Source organism: Drosophila pseudoobscura, chromosome 2, assembly GCF_009870125.1.
Source record: "Drosophila pseudoobscura strain MV-25-SWS-2005 chromosome 2, UCI_Dpse_MV25, whole genome shotgun sequence".
In the NCBI taxonomy this organism is placed as follows: domain Eukaryota; kingdom Metazoa; phylum Arthropoda; class Insecta; order Diptera; family Drosophilidae; genus Drosophila; species Drosophila pseudoobscura.
This window is the reverse complement of record NC_046679.1, coordinates 27,082,063-27,098,547: the sequence shown is the minus strand read 5'-3', so window position 1 is coordinate 27,098,547 and position 16,485 is coordinate 27,082,063. Positions and strand designations below refer to the sequence as shown.

Here is a 16,485-nt window from a genome sequence, read left to right as displayed (position 1 = left end):
CTTTTCCAAGCCACTGCATATGAAAATCTTTCAATTTTTACTTCTTTACTCGTATCTTTTCTTAAAACTTGCTTTTGTGATACCCATGATCCTGAACGTATTCTTACTACCTCAACAAAAGACTGTAAATCAAAGTACTGAGTCATGCCCAAGCAATGTTTATTGTTTCTTCAATCTCGAGTCTCGATCTACGTTGTGCGTCGCCAAAGAATGTGTAAACGAGCTGAGCAGTTCCTAGAAGGAAGGCAGCAGGCTGCGGTCAGAGGTGAAGGATAGCCCGCGCCTCATGCAACATCTTGGTCTGTGATAATACGTAAATGATCTCCTATGGATCTCCACATGATGCCCCTTCTACTCGTAGCTTCCCTCCACAAATCATATACCATTTCTCTTTGAACTTTTTCATTTTTTTTTTTATTATTTAATTTGTTTTTGATTTTTTTTATGTTTTCAAAGTTTAACTTAAATGTAGTTAAAAATATAAGTTTTTCCCGCTTTGTCGTCATTGCAAAACGCTACCAGAACTCATGTTGAAACTCGCTTTTAGACTATGCAAACAATTCGCCTAAATATATCGTGTGTATATATATAATTGGTATAATGGTAGAGAGAGGATCTCAGGATCGCCAAACAGGACCGACCGACCACAATTCAGATTACAGAGAGGTACAAATTACAATTATGTATTATTTAAAAGGGATTTAAAGGTTTCTTTTATTAGTTATTCCTGCTTTTTAGGTGCTCTTCTTTTCTTTATATATATATATATTCTGCTTACAATTGCTGCTTGTCGTTTCATGAATCACAGATGCATATATTGGGATTGAATATTATATGATATATATTATGCGTCGTTTTCGGGGGATATTTTGTACAGGAAGATAGAGGGGGGAAGAGCTACGACGTGCCAGCCAATGTATCATTCACAAACGACTAAAAAAATATACATTATTAATATTTATATGTATAAAGGATATTAAACATTGGGCTGTTCTGTGTTCGAAGCAAGCAAGTAGTTTGGTTGTAGAGTAAGCAGCAAATACATATAGAATACCGACAGATATATATGTATCTAGAAAACTGAAAGTACTATTCGTTTGTGGCTCTAGCTCTGTTTTTTGTTTTGTGGTTTCGATGTTTGCTTTCTACTGTTTTACGCGTACTTTTTCACTATCCTCAAAGCTCTTATCATTATCGTTGGTGCTCTCCGAGTCGGAGGAGGACCCACCACTGTTGCTGCTCGCCGTCGCATCCGTGTCGCGATTGTATACGGGTGTGCTCTGTCCTCTCACACATTCGCCGGTAATGTGCACGCCCCGTATGTCCGAGCCTGGCACTATGAACATGGGATCCAGCAAGAGTTGCTCCTACAAAAGAAACATCATTTAGATATACATTTATAAATTAAATTCACTTTCGTACCATTATGGAGCGCAATCCTCGGGCACCTGTATGTCTTTCCATTGCCAGCTTGGCTATTGATTCCACAGCATCCTCATCGAAGGTTAGATCAACATCATCCAGACCCAGAAGCGCCTTGTATTGAGGCACCAGAGCATTGCGAGGCTCGGTGAGAATGCGCACCAGCATGCTGACATTCAAACTGTGGAAGGGCACAATAACCGGAAAGCGTCCAACGAATTCCTGAAACACCCACAAAATTATTAGAAGAAATCAAGGGGAAAAATCGGGTCTACACTCACGGGAATCATTCCGAACTCGACGAGATCACGGGCCTGCACTTTGGTGAGGCATTTATCACGCTCCTCCTGATCATTGTCCATGGGGGCAGCCACCGATTGCACGGCTCGACGATTGCCAGAGCCGCTTGACGAAGAGGGCATGCCAAAGCCCAAATACTAAAAGAAAAACGAATAATAAATGATTATAGAAGCCACATCTCTACAAAAGAGATCTCTCACCTTCTCGTTGAGGCGTCTACCAATGAGCCTATCCAGTCCCGTGTAGGCGCCGGAGGCCACAAAAAGGATATTCGTGGTATCCACCTGCACCGTTTCGCCGCGCAGTTTTCGCGGGGAGTTACGCTCTGGGACATTGACGACCGTGCCTTCCAGCATCTTGAGCATGCCCTGCTGGACACCTTCGCCGCCAACATCGCGAAGCTGATGGATTCCAGGGACGGCACCGATCTTGTCCACCTCGTCGAGGAACACAATGCCCGTCTGGGCTCGATCCACATTGTAGTTGGCATCCTGCAGCAGCTTGGAGATGACGCTCTCAATGTCCTCGCCCACGTAGCCCGCTTGGGTGAGGGTCGTGCAGTCGCAGATGGCAAACGGGACGTCCAGGCAGCGGGCAATCGTTTGGGCAATCAGCGTCTTGCCCGATCCCGTGGGCCCGAGCATGATGATGTTGCTTTTTTCCAGCTTCACGTCCGTGGACTTGTTGTCGAGTATCTCGGAGCCGGCGCGATTGTCGCCGCCGCCGCGTCCCGGCTGATTGCCTAGGTTGCTCCCCAGACTGCCGCCCATGCCTCCGCCCATGCCCATCTGTGCGGGCTTGGGGGGGAGTTCGTTGCCCGGCGAGCTGTTTAGGGTGTGACCAATGCCCGTGATGTGCAGGAGATCGGGACGGGGAATGCCGTCCATGCCAGTGCCTCCCTGACCGCCACTCTGCTGCTGCTGCAGCTGGGGCAGATTGTGGTGGATGCGCTTGTAGTGGTTGTAGACCGCCACGGCGAGCACTTTTTTGGCAAAGTCCTGGCCCACCACGTGCTTGTCGAGGTACTCCATGATCTTCTGGGGCGGCGGTGGGGGTTTTCGCTGGTTCTTCGGCTCATCCTTGACCCGCTGCTTGGTCTCCACCTCGGAGAGCACCACAAAGAAGTAGTTGCACTTGGCGCACTTGACGAATCGCGTCGAGCTGACGAACGTCTCCACCTGAGTGCAGGCGCTGCCGCATTTCGGGCACGACAGAAACTTGTCGCCACCGCCCGGCGGATCTCCACCGCTCGTTGTGCTCGCTCCGCCAGCACTCGAGCCGGTTCCAGGGATCTTTGAGGTGCCGCCACTGCTGGCGCTGCTTCCGCTGCCGCCGCTTGAGTCCTCCGGCGTCTGTGTCGTTCCATTGGTGATGTCAATGTACGCGGGTATATTCATGACGGGCTCCAGCACAATCTGCCTGCTGGCAGCGCAGTGGCGTGTGGCCAAGTGGAAGCGTCGTACGCCGCACACTCCGCGTCCCCCTCCTCCTCCTGTTGCTGCTGCGCATTTTGCTGAGTGCTGTGTGGTTGGTACTCCGGCACCTAGAAAGAGCCACACAAAAGAGGAATCAGTGGGATGCTGGCATTCAAAGGAAATTCAATAAAAGAATGGAAACATTGACCCTGTACTTTTCAAAGGTTAATAGCATCGGAATCCATACAAACGAGAGATAGCAACGCAGAGAGGGAGAGACGGATTTCAACCGCAAAATACGAAGCAAATAAAGGCCAAGGCCAATTAGCACCTGCCGATATCACAGATCACAGATGACTGTCGAAACTATGTATCTTTATCGCACTCTCAGATTATTGTCGCCTCAAAGATCATCTTTACAATAGCTTCCCTAAATTTTAGAGGATCTACCTCCAAGAGTGGCTAATCCAGTACTTTCTCTAAGTGTAGATTTCCCGCCATCAACTTCCGCGTAAGATCGCTTTCCCTAGCTTACCCGTAAGCCCACAAATATAATAGCCTGGCTATCAAATATAACAAAAATTATTCCGCCAACGACCAAAGCCATGTAATAATAAAAAAAATCATTGCGTCAGACGCCAAGCAGAGCATAGGCAATAGTAATAATACAAGCTGTTTTTTAAGACAATTCAAGTTCAGTCCAAAGACCAACCAAAAACAAGAAAGGTGGTCTTTTTTCGGAAGCGCGAAGACGAAGCATTTGATACTCTTTTGCAAATCGATTGGTGATCGGGAATCGATAGTTACAGCGAATCTGGGCTCCAACCTCTTCTAGTAATTACCATAACCCCTTCGAGGGTATTGCAACGGTGCATAAACGTGGTCTTATTGGGCGGCCTTCAATCCCGCATATTTGGTTTATGTAAAATCAAAACGATCGAACGTCTATCGATAGCATTACAGGTTATCCCCTTTTGAGAGACGCCCCTGTGTGGGATGTTGACCGCGAGAGCAGCTTTTTTTGATATCAAAAGAAGACGACCTTCAGGTAGTGGCCCAGAGGCGCAGCGCAGAGCTTGGCGCCGTTTGTGGGGGGCCTGGCTAGAAAATTCTGATAAGCAAAACAGGTAAACGGCAATCGGAAATGCTCCAGCATTGCATTGGGATCACAGCACTGATACGAAATCAGCTGCTGCACCAGCAGGAAATGACGCAGTTACGTATGCGATGATTTTTGCAGCAACAATAGCCAGGGTGAAGAAGACTTACCCTTTGCCCAGACGCTGTATTTAGGGCCCAACAAGATTATCCGCCGCACCATGCTCATAATGGCTGCTGCCCGCTTCACTTCACTTCAGTGGTGCTATCCACTGCCTGGCCTGCGGAAGTCTCAGCTGAGCACTGCTTCTCCTCTGTCCTCTGCTGATGCTTCTTCTTCTTGTGGTGCTGATCGGTGAAGTTGTTGGTTCGTTCAGAAGTTGCTTCTAGACATTCAGCCGGAGCTGTTGGGCTTTTTACACAAACTTAAAACGCTTTGCAGCCTGCTTGGTTTACGACGCAATTGTGTTGATTTTTTCGCCTGCCACTGCGATTTTTTTTGGTGGAAAATGGGGGGAAGGAAAGAGATTGCGCTCGGCACGTAATGTGTTTCGCTGTGTGCGTGTGTCGATTACTTTCTGACTTTGATTGCTTCTCCACCTTTCGGTGCTGTCCGTCTATATTTGATGTGCGTGCTCACTGCTGCTACTCTATGTCGCCCAAGGTAGCTTTGATTATTGCACTTGTTTTCGGGTAAAAGTTCTACTAGACTTTACTAGATAAAACACAAATATTTTGCCAGCGGGCTGTAACAAGAAAAATCTCCCCACTGAACTGTGCTTTGATGCAATCGATAGTTCAATCGATAGACACAAACAGCTGTTCTGCGTGCCTCACTTCTCTTCCTCTTTTTCGTCACAACGCACCATGGGCCAAGCACAACAACAACTGGAATGAAAAGAAAAGGGAACAAGAAATTTGGACTGTTGTAAGGCCAAGACGAATGTGAATTTCGAAAAAAATAATAAAACCACTGAATGCTGTCAGTTTTGTAAGACATTTCTATTTCCATTTGAGTAGATTTTCAATGGGAGTTTTAAACTTAGTCTATAGCGATACAGTGGAGTTGGTTGGTCTATGTTTCTATTAGTAACCGGCTATGATGCGACCCTTCTTGCTGGCCTTCTTTAGCTTCCTGTTCTTCTTGTCCTTGCTGCGCTTCTCCAGATTATCCTGCCGCTTCTTCTGTCGCTTGTCCTTGTCGTAGTCCACCTTCTGCTTGCGCTCCGACCACTTTGTCTTGGCCTTCTTCTTCTCAACCTTGCGCTTCTTGATGGACTTCAGCAGGAGCTTGGGGTCATCCTTCACCTTTTTGCCGGCAACCTTATCGAACGCCTTCTTCCACGCAATATCCGTCTGCATTTCCGCCGCCTTCTCCGTCTCGCCCTGCTCCTTCAGTTCGTTGATCTGTTTCTTGGTGTCCTTCAGCTTCTTTAGGATTTCCTTGGGATTCTGATGCGATTTTTTCTGCTTTCCGCCGGGCGTGGCGGCGAAGTCCACCTTGGAGTAGACAATTTTTCCATCTTGGTTGTAGACCGGTTGCTGTTTCACGGGTTTAATGAGTGCCTTAGAATCCTTCGTGTCGCCGTCTTCTTCGTGCTTGACCACTCCATTGGTCAACTTTTTCTGCTTGACGTTTTCGTTCTTCAGGTTCTTGGCCGAGGAGAGTATCAGCTTCTGGACACCCTTGCTGCGCTTCATCTTCTTGGCCTCGCGTCGCTTCTGCTGGCGCTCTGTGGTGGGCCCCTTTTTCTGGCGCAATTTGTTCTTCATTGATGCCAGCCGCTCCTCCAGATCCTCATCAGCCTCACCTGTTGCCTTTTGTTTTTTGCTCTTTTTCTTCGGCGCTTCTTCAGTGTCCGACAGCAAGTAGTCCTCGTAGGTGTCATCATCTGCAAGGAAATTGACACACAATAATGATTGAATTTCATTTGCAGTTTACGTACGAACCTTCCTCTTTGGAGTATGGCACGCCAGCGGCTGTCAGCAGATCGAGAAGGCGATCACGATACTCTGTGTACTCCGTCAGTAAAGTTTCCTTCTTTTTCTTTGTACTTACTGGCTTGACGGACTCCGGGAAATACTTTTCCCTCATTTCTTTTAATATTTCTGAGGTGGGCCTCATTTTGTTTTATTTAATTTTAACTTTAACTGCACACGTGCAGATACATATGTTGCTTATCGATATGTAACGATATATCGAAACTGTCTCCCTGCAGTGCTGTAAGGTGCGTTTTGCCGGCTGTAATCGACCCCGATAACGATGATAGGTTTTTGAGCGTCGTATGTGTTTTTTTGCTATTTTTTTGTAATTATTAAAATAAAGATGTTTTATCACGTGAGTTTACCTAGTTTAGCGTTTATTATAGTAGCTAACCGTTTCATTCCCCAGATATCACTGGAGCATGAAATTCTGCTGCATCCACGCTACTTTGGGCCGCAGCTGCTGGAGACGGTGAAGCAGAAGTTGTACTCGGAAGTGGAGGGAACCTGCACGGGAAAATATGGTTTTGTGATTGCCGTCACAACCATAGATCAGATCGGATCTGGTGTCATCCAGCCCGGACAGGGCTTCGTGGTGTATCCGGTCAAGTACAAGGCCATTGTGTTTCGTCCGTTCAAGGGGGAAGTGCTGGACGCAGTGGTCAAGCAGATCAACAAAGTCGGCATGTTCGCAGAAATTGGTCCCTTGTCTTGTTTTATATCGCATCATGTGAGTAGAGATATGTTCACCTTATAAAGCAGTGTTATATTTGATGGTTACTCTTTCAGTCTATTCCCGCTGATATGCAATTCTGTCCGAATGGCAATCCCCCTTGCTATAAGAGCAAAGACGAGGACGTGGTCATCTCTGGGGAGGACAAAATACGCCTCAAGATTGTGGGCACGCGTGTGGATGCCACGGGCATTGTAAGTCGCCCCTTTAGGGATCTTCTATGCCTGATATTAATTGTTCTTTTGTTTGTAGTTTGCCATTGGCACTCTGATGGATGACTATTTGGGTCTCGTTTGCAACTAGAATCCCCTCCAAATCGAAGCCAATCCTTTGGTTGGTGTACCATTTAAATATATATATATATTAAACTTTAATGAAATGCATTTAGACAGCTAAATATCTATGTGTATATATAGTAATAAATATGTACTTTATAAGATTTGATTTCGATTGAAAGAGGTACGTTTACATTTGTGTGCTGCGTGGAAGTGGAGTTAAAAATATGGATGGATACAAATGTTAATTAAACAAACAGCTCTCGAGCTATACATAGTGCATATACATAAAAGTAGTTATAGTACAATTCTAGTAGAGATATAATTAAAAGCTATATGTATACTCGTACGATTGGGGTCATAGGGTGGTAAAGCACTTAAGTACATGGAAAAAGCTGAAATCTAGAGAGTCTAGACTGTGATTGCACATAGGGGGAAAAATCATACATATAGAAATACGCGGCGAATGAGATATTCTTTTGTTCAGATTGGTTTGTATGGAATGCAGGGTTAAGCCTCACAGATCCCACGAAAAGAGATGATGCTTCACGAGCATGTCGCGCACTCCATCCTTCAGCGGCTGCGACTCCTTGCCCCGCTTCGGCGGCAGCTCCCAGTCCGGATTCAGATTGAAGGCAAACTGCGATAGAATCCTTAGCTCGCATTTGATCTGCACCCAGCCCGGGGAATCGATGAAGCTCCAGGTGTGGTACCACTTCTGCACCACCTCCTGGCAGGCGCACAGCACCTCCAGCCAGAGATGCAGCACCTGTTCGTTGAGGCCCAAGCAGATGAGAGAGCGCAGCTTCACATCCATCTGGGCATGGGCATCGTCGTGCGTTTGATTGATGGCCTGGACGCAGCGATAGAGCAGCTCCTCGGGCGTCAGCACCTTGCCATCTTCGTCCAGACGATACGTTTTGCACAGCACCAGGCGACTGTAGACGGATTCAAAGTCCTTTTCCACTTCGCGGGTGGCCGCCTCCTCGATGTACAGCCACGGGTGGATGGGTCCGCCGAGGAATGTGGGTCGCTTCATGCCGTGCTCCAGAAAGGCCTTGATGGCTGGCGCCAGTGTGCCACGCACCAGATCCGTCACCGTCTCCGAGATGGCGTCGTCTCCGGCCGAGGTATACAGCTTGCTGCGTTCATCCAGCAGCTCCACGAATTTGGCGGGAAACCAGCCTCGCAATCCGTTCAGCTCGCCCACCCAGCAGTGCTCGTCCTTTTGGCTGATAATGGTGATGATATCGTTGCGCCTGAACCCCAACTCATCGTCGTCGTGTCGCTCAAAGTCATGCAGTGCCTTGGCGCGGCGTTTTCGCGTTCGCGCCACATTAATGAAGTTCTCGTGGTCCTTGGCATGCGATTCACTGCTGTAGTTCGCCGTCAGCTGGATGTGCCCCGCCAGCTTGGGCTCAATCGTGATGAAATGGCGTCCCACTTTGAGTATGGCTTCGCGCAGATCCACCAGTATCTCCGTTTGCCGTATGTTCTTGTTCTTAAGCTGGTCCGCCTCGGAGCCGTCGCCGCGGAACAGAAAAGCCTCCAGTATGGATTTACTTTTGCGCACTTGCCGACGGGCTAGCTGCTGCTTGGGCAGATTCGATGTGGCCTCGGGATTGCCTATTTGATGACCCTGGTCGGCCATGAGGTAGGCCAAGTGGCGACGTCGATGCGTGTCGATCACCGTTTGACTGAGGGAGCCGCCCACCTCCAGGGCCTGCCTGAAGAGCACCTCCACGTCGGTGACCTCGCCGGGAATGTCCGAAAGGGAATTGAAGATCTGGGCAGAGTTCTCCAAGTGCTTGAGCTCCTGCTCTTTAACCTTTAGCATGCCTAGGGTTAGCTGGAAGAGCACAATGGATCCCTCGTAGAAGAACCAGTCCCATATCCGGACGAGAATCTTCATGTGCACGACATTCGCGAAGACCGTGAGAAACCAGTGCAGCGTAATCAGCGACAACTCAATGTCGTGCTTCTTGAGCGACTCATCCACGTTGGTCAGGTAATTGGCAATTAGTGTTTGCATAACGCGCTGGTCCGCCTGGATGCCGAGCAGCGTGGAGCTGTAGTATGAGGCGGGCAGCAGATCCTCCACAATGGTGGCCATCATCCAGAAGGCATTTTCCTCCTCCATGAACAGCAGCAGGCAGGCTACAATGACGCCTGTGCCCTGGCAGTAGCCAATGTCGGGAAAGAGCCACGCAATGCCCCGAAGGATGCGACGCAGGCGGGGAATGCCCGTGCCGTTGGGATTGCTAAAACACGCGTTTGTGGGCAGGATGCGCAGCAGATCCTTCTCGATCTGCTTTGATGTCATCAATTGGTCGTTGCTGGAAGCTGGAATACAAAGAGTTTAAGAACAATTTCTCAACCACGATATGTGGGGGTATCTGTACCCTTGACAATGTCCTGGTAGCTCGTTTCGCTCTTCTGCTTCTTGGCCAATGCCCCAGAGAGTCGCATCCACATCTGGGCCCGCAGTGTGTGTGGAATGCCCTGCCGTACCATGTTGCGCAGCTTCTCCGTGCGCGGCAGCATCACATCCACATGCTCCCACGTGAGCTCTGTGGCCTCCTTGTTGTGGGAGAACTCCAGATGGGCTATCCACTGCAGTCGCTGCTGGGCATCCTCCACAAAGGGTATCCCAAGCAGTTTATTTGAGCTCTGCTCGGGGCCGTCCTCCTCCTCAACGCGAAACCCAAACTCATCGAAACGATACTCGGGCTGGTCGTTGGGCCCAGAACCCAGCTCAGCCTCCCCGCCCAGCTTGGCGAGGATCTCCTGCGGCCACATGGAGGCCGTGAGGGCGGAGAACGGTCCTCCAGGATTCGGTCGCAGGCCATCGGCCACGCTCAGTTCTTCCATCATTGGCGGCAGCTCGCCCAGATCGTCTTCCGAGCCCAAGTTCTGCAGTTTGCGCTGTGTTGGCAGCGAGTAGAGCGTGGAAACGATAAAATATAATTAGCTTGATAAGCAATCTTTTCCAGTTAATTAGAGAGCGCTACGCTTCCCCTACCCGTACCGTATGTTCTGCACGGCCCACGTAACCCTCGTGGTCCCGGCCGAATATGCTCCTGGCCATATCCATTCTGCTGCTCAAACTCGTTGTAGCTGCCTTTTGATTATGATATTTTAAGCATTCAGTTTACAGTGAATTTCTTTTGTAAGTTTAAAAACACTAACAAAAATTTTCACTTTGCATTGTTTTTGGTGTCAGTGATTTTTTGTTCACAGCTGTTCGATAGGCGATTAGCGATAGGTGGTAAAATCGATGCACCTGTTGAGTAGAAGAAAAACAACATTCTTTAATTAGTTTATTGATTATTTTACAGAGCAAATTCAATTTCGTACTAAGATTTCGTAGTTTATTTCATAAATTTTGTGTTTTTATTAGTCGATAACAGAACAGCTGTTATCAATCGATAATCAGCTGCTGAAATCTACACCTTTCTTTAGCCAAATGCTGAAAAACAACACAAAATTAGCATAATAATGCAGATAAAACCAATTATTACATGTGAGTGGCACACAATACTACTTTGACCATTCATTGATGTTGATTCCTTTTAGATTCTGGCTCGTGCCCGCTCTTTCGCTCGCTGGAATCGCAAATACTGAATGCCATACCTTTGGACACCTGCGAGTGGCGTCGGACCTTCCAACGCCCCACAAAACATGTTCGCCTGGAGGCCCAGACCCTGCAGTTCAATGTGGCGCCACTGGAGAAGTACAAGCAGGGCGACTGGAGCATTCTGGAGCATCCTATTCTGCACATCTTTGTCACGGAATGCAATGTAAGGCAACGCCTTAATATGAGTGAAAGCTTAACCATTCTCCCTCTTGCAGGACGTTGACACATACAAGGCCACCATTAGGGAGGAGATTGATGCCTGGCTAAAGGTCTTGACCAGCTATGGCATCTCGGACTGGATGATTCTGCTGGTGGAGACGCTGGACATGCGCAAGACCAAGAATTTTATGCCACGCACCACAGTCCTCGATAAGATACGTCTCGATTTTGGCACCAAAAACGATGATCGCTGTATCTCAGTGCTGAATCCTGCCAAATTCGAGCAAAAGTCCACGGAATCCTTTCGCTGTTTGGTCCAGCGCATACGCTTCCTTATGCTCACGAGCTACAATCGGAATATTGTCAAATATGAGGAGCTGATACGCAGCAAGCGGGAGAAGCGCAACCACGAGGGCTGGGATTTCCGACAGTACTTCTTCATGCAGGAGGATCTAGCTCTGATATTCGAGAAGCTAGAGCTGCCCACTGAGGCGCTGATACAGTACGACGAACTGGATGCCATGTTCTCGCAGTTCATCATGCACACGGGCTTCAACGAAAAGCAACAGTGGCTCAGCCATTTCAAGCGTCCGCTGAGCGCCTTCCATGGCATCTGTCTGACGCGTCTGGATAAGTTTGAGATGCGCGAGAAGATCCGCGAGGAGGGTGTCTCTCTGCTGGAATTCCGCAACTATTTGTTTGAACGGCAGGCCTATCTGCTGCTCACCAGCAATGAGATCCCGGAAATAGCCAAACGATTGCTAGACTTTCTCTTTTCCACGCTTCGCGAGGTCGAATTCATCAAACTGGAGTGCCAGGAAGGAGCCCTGTGCTGCTGGGAGTTTGTCTGCGCTTTGGAGGTGCTGCAGCTGTGCGAACAGGCCATGGAACCGAACGAAGTCACCTGCTTCCAGCACTGTGCCCCCATCTGGAACCTAGCCAAGGACAAGCTCTATGAATTGGGGAAACTGTGCGGCCTTCTGCCCGGCTGTACACCAACCTCCGAGCAGCTGCACATCGTCGTGCAGCTGTCGTCGGGCATTGGCGATGCCCCGCCAGATCAGCAACAGCAGTTCCTGCAGGCCACGCCGCAGCTCAGAGATCGTTCGCCCAATCGCAAGCCCAAGAAATCGGCGGCCCAGCAGCTGAAGGAAGCCTTGGGCTCGAATCAGGCATTCCAGAAACTCTACCTGGAGCTGGCGGAGCTGGCAATCAGCACGTACAAGCATGTGACACGCCTGCGCTCGGCTCGATTGGTGGGCCTGGATCTGGGAAACTTCTACTGTTCCCTCAATGAGCCGCACAAGGCGGTGGGCTTCTTTACGGATCTGCTGAGGGAGCTTAAGGCTGAGAACTGGCACATGCTGAGCTCACAGACGCTGCTGGAGCTGGCCAACTGCTATCGGAAGATGGGGGACTCTCTGGCCTACACAAAGACCTGCAGCTCCATCTCGTGCTGCGTGGAGCTGGAGACTCTGGTGCGCACGTTCTATTTTGATGAGTTTCTTAAGTCTCTGAAGACCCTCAAGACCACACTCTCCGCCCAACCATCGTCGGAGAATGCCAACTTTTGTGTGCTAGAGGATCACTTTCGCATCCTGGACATTGAAGTGCTCAACCAAAAGCCCATTATACAGGACGATCATGTCTTGGTGCAGCTCAAAGTGGAGAGTCTTTATCCCCGAGGGATCGTGGCGGAGACCATCAAACTGTGCTACGAGCTGCAGGCCACTCCCCTGGAAGTGGCTATGGAAAATGTGTCCCTGACAGCCGCTCCATCAGCCCCGAAGGTGAAAGAGTCTGCATCGCGGCTGAAGGTGGAACTGCAGTTGGTCTACAAGCAGGACAATCGTCTCCACTCCGCTTCGGTGGCGTGTGATATGCCCAAGAGCAAGCAGCCCGTGCGACGCACCAGCAGCACCAAAAGGAAGCTCTCCCCAAGTGTCCAGGGGGACTTTACCAACTTTGTGCAGGCGGAGAATATAGCCCTCCAGCCGGGCGTCAATTGCATTGAGCTGAAAGCCAAGGCGACGCGTGTGGGCAACTGGCAATTCAAACAGGTCTCGTATTCCGTGATTTCTTCTGCAGATAGCTCGTTTAATCTTCTATTCTTGTAGCTCTGTGTAAGCATGTCCAGCCTGGAGTTCCTCTCGGAGCAGCTGCCGTTTGCGGCGCCCTGCTTTGAGATCAGCACCAAGCCGGCCAGTGCTTCGCTGGAGTTCAAGACCCTCATTGCGGGCATTGTCCAGCCCATTAGCCTGAATGTGTCCGGCGGGAGTTTCATCTTTCCGCCCGATGCCAAGATTACGCTGCGCTGCTCCAAGAATTTACGCCTGCGACTGGCTTTGGATACAAAGGATACGCCTCCTCGTGATGATGCCACATTCGAGAGTCTGCTGCAGGTGCCTCTGCTCCAGTTCAAGTCATTCGAGGAGCGAAGCATAGCCCTGGAGGTGCTCACGGATATGCCTGGCAGGAAGGTATCCAAGCATCACGAGCTTCACATTGCTTTGAGCTGTCCCTGGTCGCGCACTGAGCTGCAGATACCCATCGAGTTCCAGCCGGCCATGGAGGCCACTTGTCGGCTGCACACGTGCGGCACCCAGAAGTTCCTGCAGGTCATAATGAAGGGACTCGATGCGCATCTGCTGCTGCACCACGCCAAGGTCAAGTGCGATGTGCCTGGCGTTCAGCTGCTGGACCTCAATCCCGTGCCCCAACAGCCGATTGTAAGAGCGAATCGTTGTGATCGTCGAATGCACTATCACGTGTTTTTTTGCTTGCAGGAAATCTACAAATCCCTGACGGTCACGTATCTGTACGAGATCCAAGTGGAACCCCTGAAGACAGAGCACGAGCTGCCCATCGTCAAGGTGCACTTTGTGATCAAATATGCCACGCTCACCCAGCCCGAGGTGTGGCGCAGCTACGGCTGTGCCTTCGATCTGGTCGACTACACGACGCTCTTTAAGCTGCAGGCACAGCTGGAGCCCAACGAGCTGTGTCGCCTGCGGACGGTGTGCAACATGAATCTGAAGATCAGCAAAGTGCACGAGAATCCCTACACGGATCTCATGTACGAAGTGCTCAACGATCAGAATCTCTGGGCGGTTTGCGGTCGCTCTGCGGGTGAGTGCGGTTGTGGTTCTAATGTTTGCTTTTTGGTCGTTTTTTTATGATTATGATTTAATTCTGATTTCTCTACACACGTTTTCACACTTTAAGATATGGGTAAGTTCTTGGACACACACGTAGAAAAATCCCTAGCAAAACTAACTCCCACCTTGGGCTAGATTCCATTCCATTTAAAAACCAATGTAGTAAATTCTAGGCTTTCTATTAACCACTAAATGCTGCTTTCTGTAGATTTAAACACTATATATATTTTCTGGCTAATCCTCTCTGAATCCTTTTAGGTGTCGTCTCCATGAAAGACGTGGACAGCCATTCCATATCCCTGGATGTGATGCCCTTGAGCACTGGCTTCCTGCCCATGCCCAGCATACGTCTGTCCAAATACACGGCGGGTGGCAAGAGCAAAACCGATGCCCACTCCAAGGTGCATCCCTTTCCACCCGGACAGGTGTACAATTCCACGAAGAGCATGCAGATCCATGTGATTGCCAGCGTGGCGGAGAATCTGTAAATTATGGATATTTCTATAGCATCTATGCCCCAGGCCATAGTATTATTATTTATATGTATTATAAAAGTAAAATAACTCCAAAATCAACATAAAACTATGACTTGGAGGCGGACAAATCGTTGGCCAGTTTGGCCAGCTGCTGCTGCTCCACGCGGTAGTAGTGCCAGCCCTCTCGAGCGGTCAAATCTACGGCGCCCAAGCTCTCGTAGAATTTGCGAGCGGGATTCCACTCGAGCACATTGAACTCCAACCGAGGACACTTCAGCTCCACGGCCCGCGCAGAGACCTCGAGGAAGATGCGCTTGCCAGCGCCGCGCTTGCGGTGCTCCGGCTTCACGTAGATGTCCTCCACGAAGAAATAGCGTCCCTGCCAGGTGGAGTATGCCTTGTAGCAAATGGAATAGCCAATGGCCAGGCTGGGAAAGCAAATAAACAGAAATTATCAAATTTGGAAGGGAGGGGGGAAATGTTTGCCAGAGTCTAACAGATTTCGTGTTTGCTTTTGCCTAATTTTGAATGCTTATCGCATCTCTTGGGTTTACTTTACTCACTTGTTGGCATTGTCTATGAGCACATAGACTTCACAGTATTCCTGTTCACCCGAGAGTCCTGAATCACGTATGAGATCTGTTGGAAGAATTGACTTTTGGTAGAGTGATCGTTGTTTTAAAAGATATTCGAATACCTTACCAGCCTCAGTCAGCTGTGGGCCATTGCTCATTTTCTCAAAGTCCGCTAGTTCCTGAAGATTATTGGAAAAAGTGTTTCATAAGAGTTCATAAATTAAATCCAATTGATTCCCACCTGGATCATGGCTAAGACATCTTTGATGTCCTCCACTTGGGCACGCCGGAATATAAATTCATCGCTTTTTGACATGGTCTGCTGCTCTGTTGTACTACCGATGTGGAAAATTCTCTACCAGTCTTTAGTAAGGGCGCTTATCTTCCTTATCTATTCTTTAAATTCAAATCGTTGTTGGTTTGTTGAGGTGGTTGTAAACACCTTAATACGATTGCGATGAGCGATAACCGATAACCCTGACTGCTTTGTCTCAAAGCGAGTACATGTAACCATCAACAGATGTCGCTAACTCTTGTGTAGATTTCATGTGGCAGAACCATTTTTGTTGTTAAAATTTTAGACCTTTATGATTTAAACATTTTTTTTAAAATAATTCAAGAATAGTTTATCCTTTCACAATTAATCAATATTGTAGAAAATGTATTCATTTATCGTTTGAAATTATTTTTTCTTTAATGGGAAGATTGAAAGAACATTAAAACGTCATTTATTTGTAGGTGTCGTCAACCTTATCAGACCTGCCCATACAAATGTTTGCTAAACAGATTTATTATTTGAGTGAATGCTCGTAGTAGTTTTCCCAGTAAATATTTATCCCTCGTTTCTTTCTCTGAACAATTTCGGTCTTATCAAGTCGATGGCATTTGAAAGGTATTGTCTAAGTGATCCTCACATATCATACATCATACAATCTGATCAATCAGAAATCGATTTTGTTTTCGAAATGGAATGAACATAATATTGGGTTGTTCCCTGTCTGTCTGTCCAACATGTGAACCCAGTACCTTGACTGTAGGATGGGGTTATCACTGGTGACATCCTACCCCATTAGAATGGTGCCTCCTCCCATCCCGTCCTCTCTCATCCGTGGGGCTAGTAAATACTTATAGTTTGACCTCTTGCCACACAACAGACACATAATATTTTCAATTTTTGTTCGCTTCTCCGCTTCTCTTATCTGTGTGCTCCGTCACGATGATGTGGCTATGGATTATGGATCCAGCATATAGCAT

The 16,485-nt window shown here is 48.5% G+C and overlaps 6 protein-coding genes across 8 annotated transcripts; 2 read left to right on the top strand and 4 right to left on the bottom strand.

The window, feature by feature from the left end:
- Nucleotides 1–684: 684 nt before the first annotated feature.
- On the bottom strand, nt 685–5,178 carry ClpX (Caseinolytic protease chaperone subunit). The gene is made up of 6 exons (XM_015179689.2): nt 4,407–5,178; nt 1,923–3,265; nt 1,704–1,859; nt 1,423–1,644; nt 1,164–1,367; nt 685–933 (listed from the first exon to the last, which is right to left on the bottom strand). Exons 1-6 carry the CDS (start codon nt 4,462–4,464, stop codon nt 898–900), a joined length of 2,019 nt encoding a protein of 672 aa, XP_015035175.2. The 5' UTR covers nt 4,465–5,178; the 3' UTR covers nt 685–897.
- Nucleotides 5,179–5,216: 38 nt separating this feature from the next.
- On the bottom strand, nt 5,217–6,415 carry Surf6 (Surfeit locus protein 6). Its single transcript, XM_002136518.3, has 2 exons — nt 6,186–6,415; nt 5,217–6,127 (listed from the first exon to the last, which is right to left on the bottom strand). Exons 1-2 carry the CDS (start codon nt 6,358–6,360, stop codon nt 5,322–5,324), a joined length of 981 nt encoding a protein of 326 aa, XP_002136554.2. The 5' UTR covers nt 6,361–6,415; the 3' UTR covers nt 5,217–5,321.
- Nucleotides 6,416–6,434: 19 nt separating this feature from the next.
- Nucleotides 6,435–7,390, top strand: Polr2G (DNA-directed RNA polymerase II subunit Rpb7). Its single transcript, XM_001359688.3, has 4 exons — nt 6,435–6,573; nt 6,628–6,948; nt 7,008–7,145; nt 7,204–7,390. Exons 1-4 carry the CDS (start codon nt 6,562–6,564, stop codon nt 7,252–7,254), a joined length of 522 nt encoding a protein of 173 aa, XP_001359725.1. The 5' UTR covers nt 6,435–6,561; the 3' UTR covers nt 7,255–7,390.
- Nucleotides 7,391–7,529: 139 nt separating this feature from the next.
- On the bottom strand, nt 7,530–10,471 carry LOC4802897 (small G protein signaling modulator 3 homolog). 2 transcript variants are annotated; one of them, XM_015182691.2, is made up of 3 exons: nt 10,249–10,471; nt 9,629–10,151; nt 7,530–9,569 (listed from the first exon to the last, which is right to left on the bottom strand). In XM_015182691.2, exons 1-3 carry the CDS (start codon nt 10,318–10,320, stop codon nt 7,744–7,746), a joined length of 2,421 nt encoding a protein of 806 aa, XP_015038177.1. In that variant the 5' UTR covers nt 10,321–10,471; the 3' UTR covers nt 7,530–7,743. The 2 variants fall into 2 exon arrangements, with proteins under 2 accessions (XP_015038177.1, XP_001359724.1); XM_001359687.4 differs by having other exon boundaries at nt 10,255–10,471.
- A 114-nt stretch (nt 10,472–10,585) lies between these two features.
- Nucleotides 10,586–14,734, top strand: SIDL (SIDL trafficking protein particle complex subunit 10). Of its 2 annotated transcripts, XM_015182690.2 has the most exons (7): nt 10,586–10,749; nt 10,803–11,026; nt 11,079–13,082; nt 13,140–13,751; nt 13,809–14,151; nt 14,248–14,253; nt 14,439–14,734. In XM_015182690.2, the coding sequence occupies exons 1-7, from the start codon at nt 10,725–10,727 to the stop codon at nt 14,666–14,668; spliced, it is 3,444 nt and encodes a 1,147-aa protein (XP_015038176.2). In that variant the 5' UTR covers nt 10,586–10,724; the 3' UTR covers nt 14,669–14,734. The 2 variants fall into 2 exon arrangements, with proteins under 2 accessions (XP_015038176.2, XP_001359723.3); XM_001359686.4 differs by lacking the exon at nt 14,248–14,253.
- LOC4802895 (diamine acetyltransferase 2) lies at nt 14,344–15,794 on the bottom strand. The gene is made up of 4 exons (XM_001359685.4): nt 15,473–15,794; nt 15,359–15,410; nt 15,220–15,295; nt 14,344–15,084 (listed from the first exon to the last, which is right to left on the bottom strand). Exons 1-4 carry the CDS (start codon nt 15,545–15,547, stop codon nt 14,763–14,765), a joined length of 525 nt encoding a protein of 174 aa, XP_001359722.2. The 5' UTR covers nt 15,548–15,794; the 3' UTR covers nt 14,344–14,762.
- Between the last annotated feature and the right edge of the window lie 691 nt (nt 15,795–16,485).

What these genes read in the sequence shown, in the direction of transcription:
- ClpX (XM_015179689.2), bottom strand. Translation starts at nt 4,464, where the DNA reads ATGAGCATGGTGCGGCGGATAATCTTGTTGGGCCCTAAATACAGCGTC. An exon ending in ATACAGCGTCTGGGCAAAGG is followed by an intron (nt 3,266 to 4,406) that starts GTAAGTCTTCTT and finishes GGCTCTTTCTAG; the next exon opens with GTGCCGGAGTACCAACCACA. An exon ending in GAGGATTGCGCTCCATAATG is followed by an intron (nt 1,368 to 1,422) that starts GTACGAAAGTGA and finishes TTTCTTTTGTAG; the next exon opens with GAGCAACTCTTGCTGGATCC.
- SIDL (XM_015182690.2), top strand. Translation starts at nt 10,725, where the DNA reads ATGCAGATAAAACCAATTATTACAT. An exon ending in TCTTTGTCACGGAATGCAAT is followed by an intron (nt 11,027 to 11,078) that starts GTAAGGCAACGC and finishes TCCCTCTTGCAG; the next exon opens with GACGTTGACACATACAAGGC. An exon ending in GCAACTGGCAATTCAAACAG is followed by an intron (nt 13,083 to 13,139) that starts GTCTCGTATTCC and finishes CTATTCTTGTAG; the next exon opens with CTCTGTGTAAGCATGTCCAG.
- LOC4802897 (XM_015182691.2), bottom strand. Translation starts at nt 10,320, where the DNA reads ATGGATATGGCCAGGAGCATATTCGGCCGGGACCACGAGGGTTACGTG. An exon ending in GTGCAGAACATACGGTACGG is followed by an intron (nt 10,152 to 10,248) that starts GTAGGGGAAGCG and finishes CTGCCAACACAG; the next exon opens with CGCAAACTGCAGAACTTGGG. An exon ending in CTACCAGGACATTGTCAAGG is followed by an intron (nt 9,570 to 9,628) that starts GTACAGATACCC and finishes TTTGTATTCCAG; the next exon opens with CTTCCAGCAACGACCAATTG.
- Polr2G (XM_001359688.3), top strand. An exon ending in CTTGTTTTATATCGCATCAT is followed by an intron (nt 6,949 to 7,007) that starts GTGAGTAGAGAT and finishes TTACTCTTTCAG; the next exon opens with TCTATTCCCGCTGATATGCA. An exon ending in GTGTGGATGCCACGGGCATT is followed by an intron (nt 7,146 to 7,203) that starts GTAAGTCGCCCC and finishes TTTTGTTTGTAG; the next exon opens with TTTGCCATTGGCACTCTGAT.
- Surf6 (XM_002136518.3), bottom strand. Translation starts at nt 6,360, where the DNA reads ATGAGGCCCACCTCAGAAATATTAAAAGAAATGAGGGAAAAGTATTTC. An exon ending in GCCATACTCCAAAGAGGAAG is followed by an intron (nt 6,128 to 6,185) that starts GTTCGTACGTAA and finishes ATTTCCTTGCAG; the next exon opens with ATGATGACACCTACGAGGAC.
- LOC4802895 (XM_001359685.4), bottom strand. Translation starts at nt 15,547, where the DNA reads ATGTCAAAAAGCGATGAATTTATATTCCGGCGTGCCCAAGTGGAGGAC. An exon ending in CCCACAGCTGACTGAGGCTG is followed by an intron (nt 15,296 to 15,358) that starts GTAAGGTATTCG and finishes TTCTTCCAACAG; the next exon opens with ATCTCATACGTGATTCAGGA. An exon ending in CTCATAGACAATGCCAACAA is followed by an intron (nt 15,085 to 15,219) that starts GTGAGTAAAGTA and finishes TTGCTTTCCCAG; the next exon opens with CCTGGCCATTGGCTATTCCA.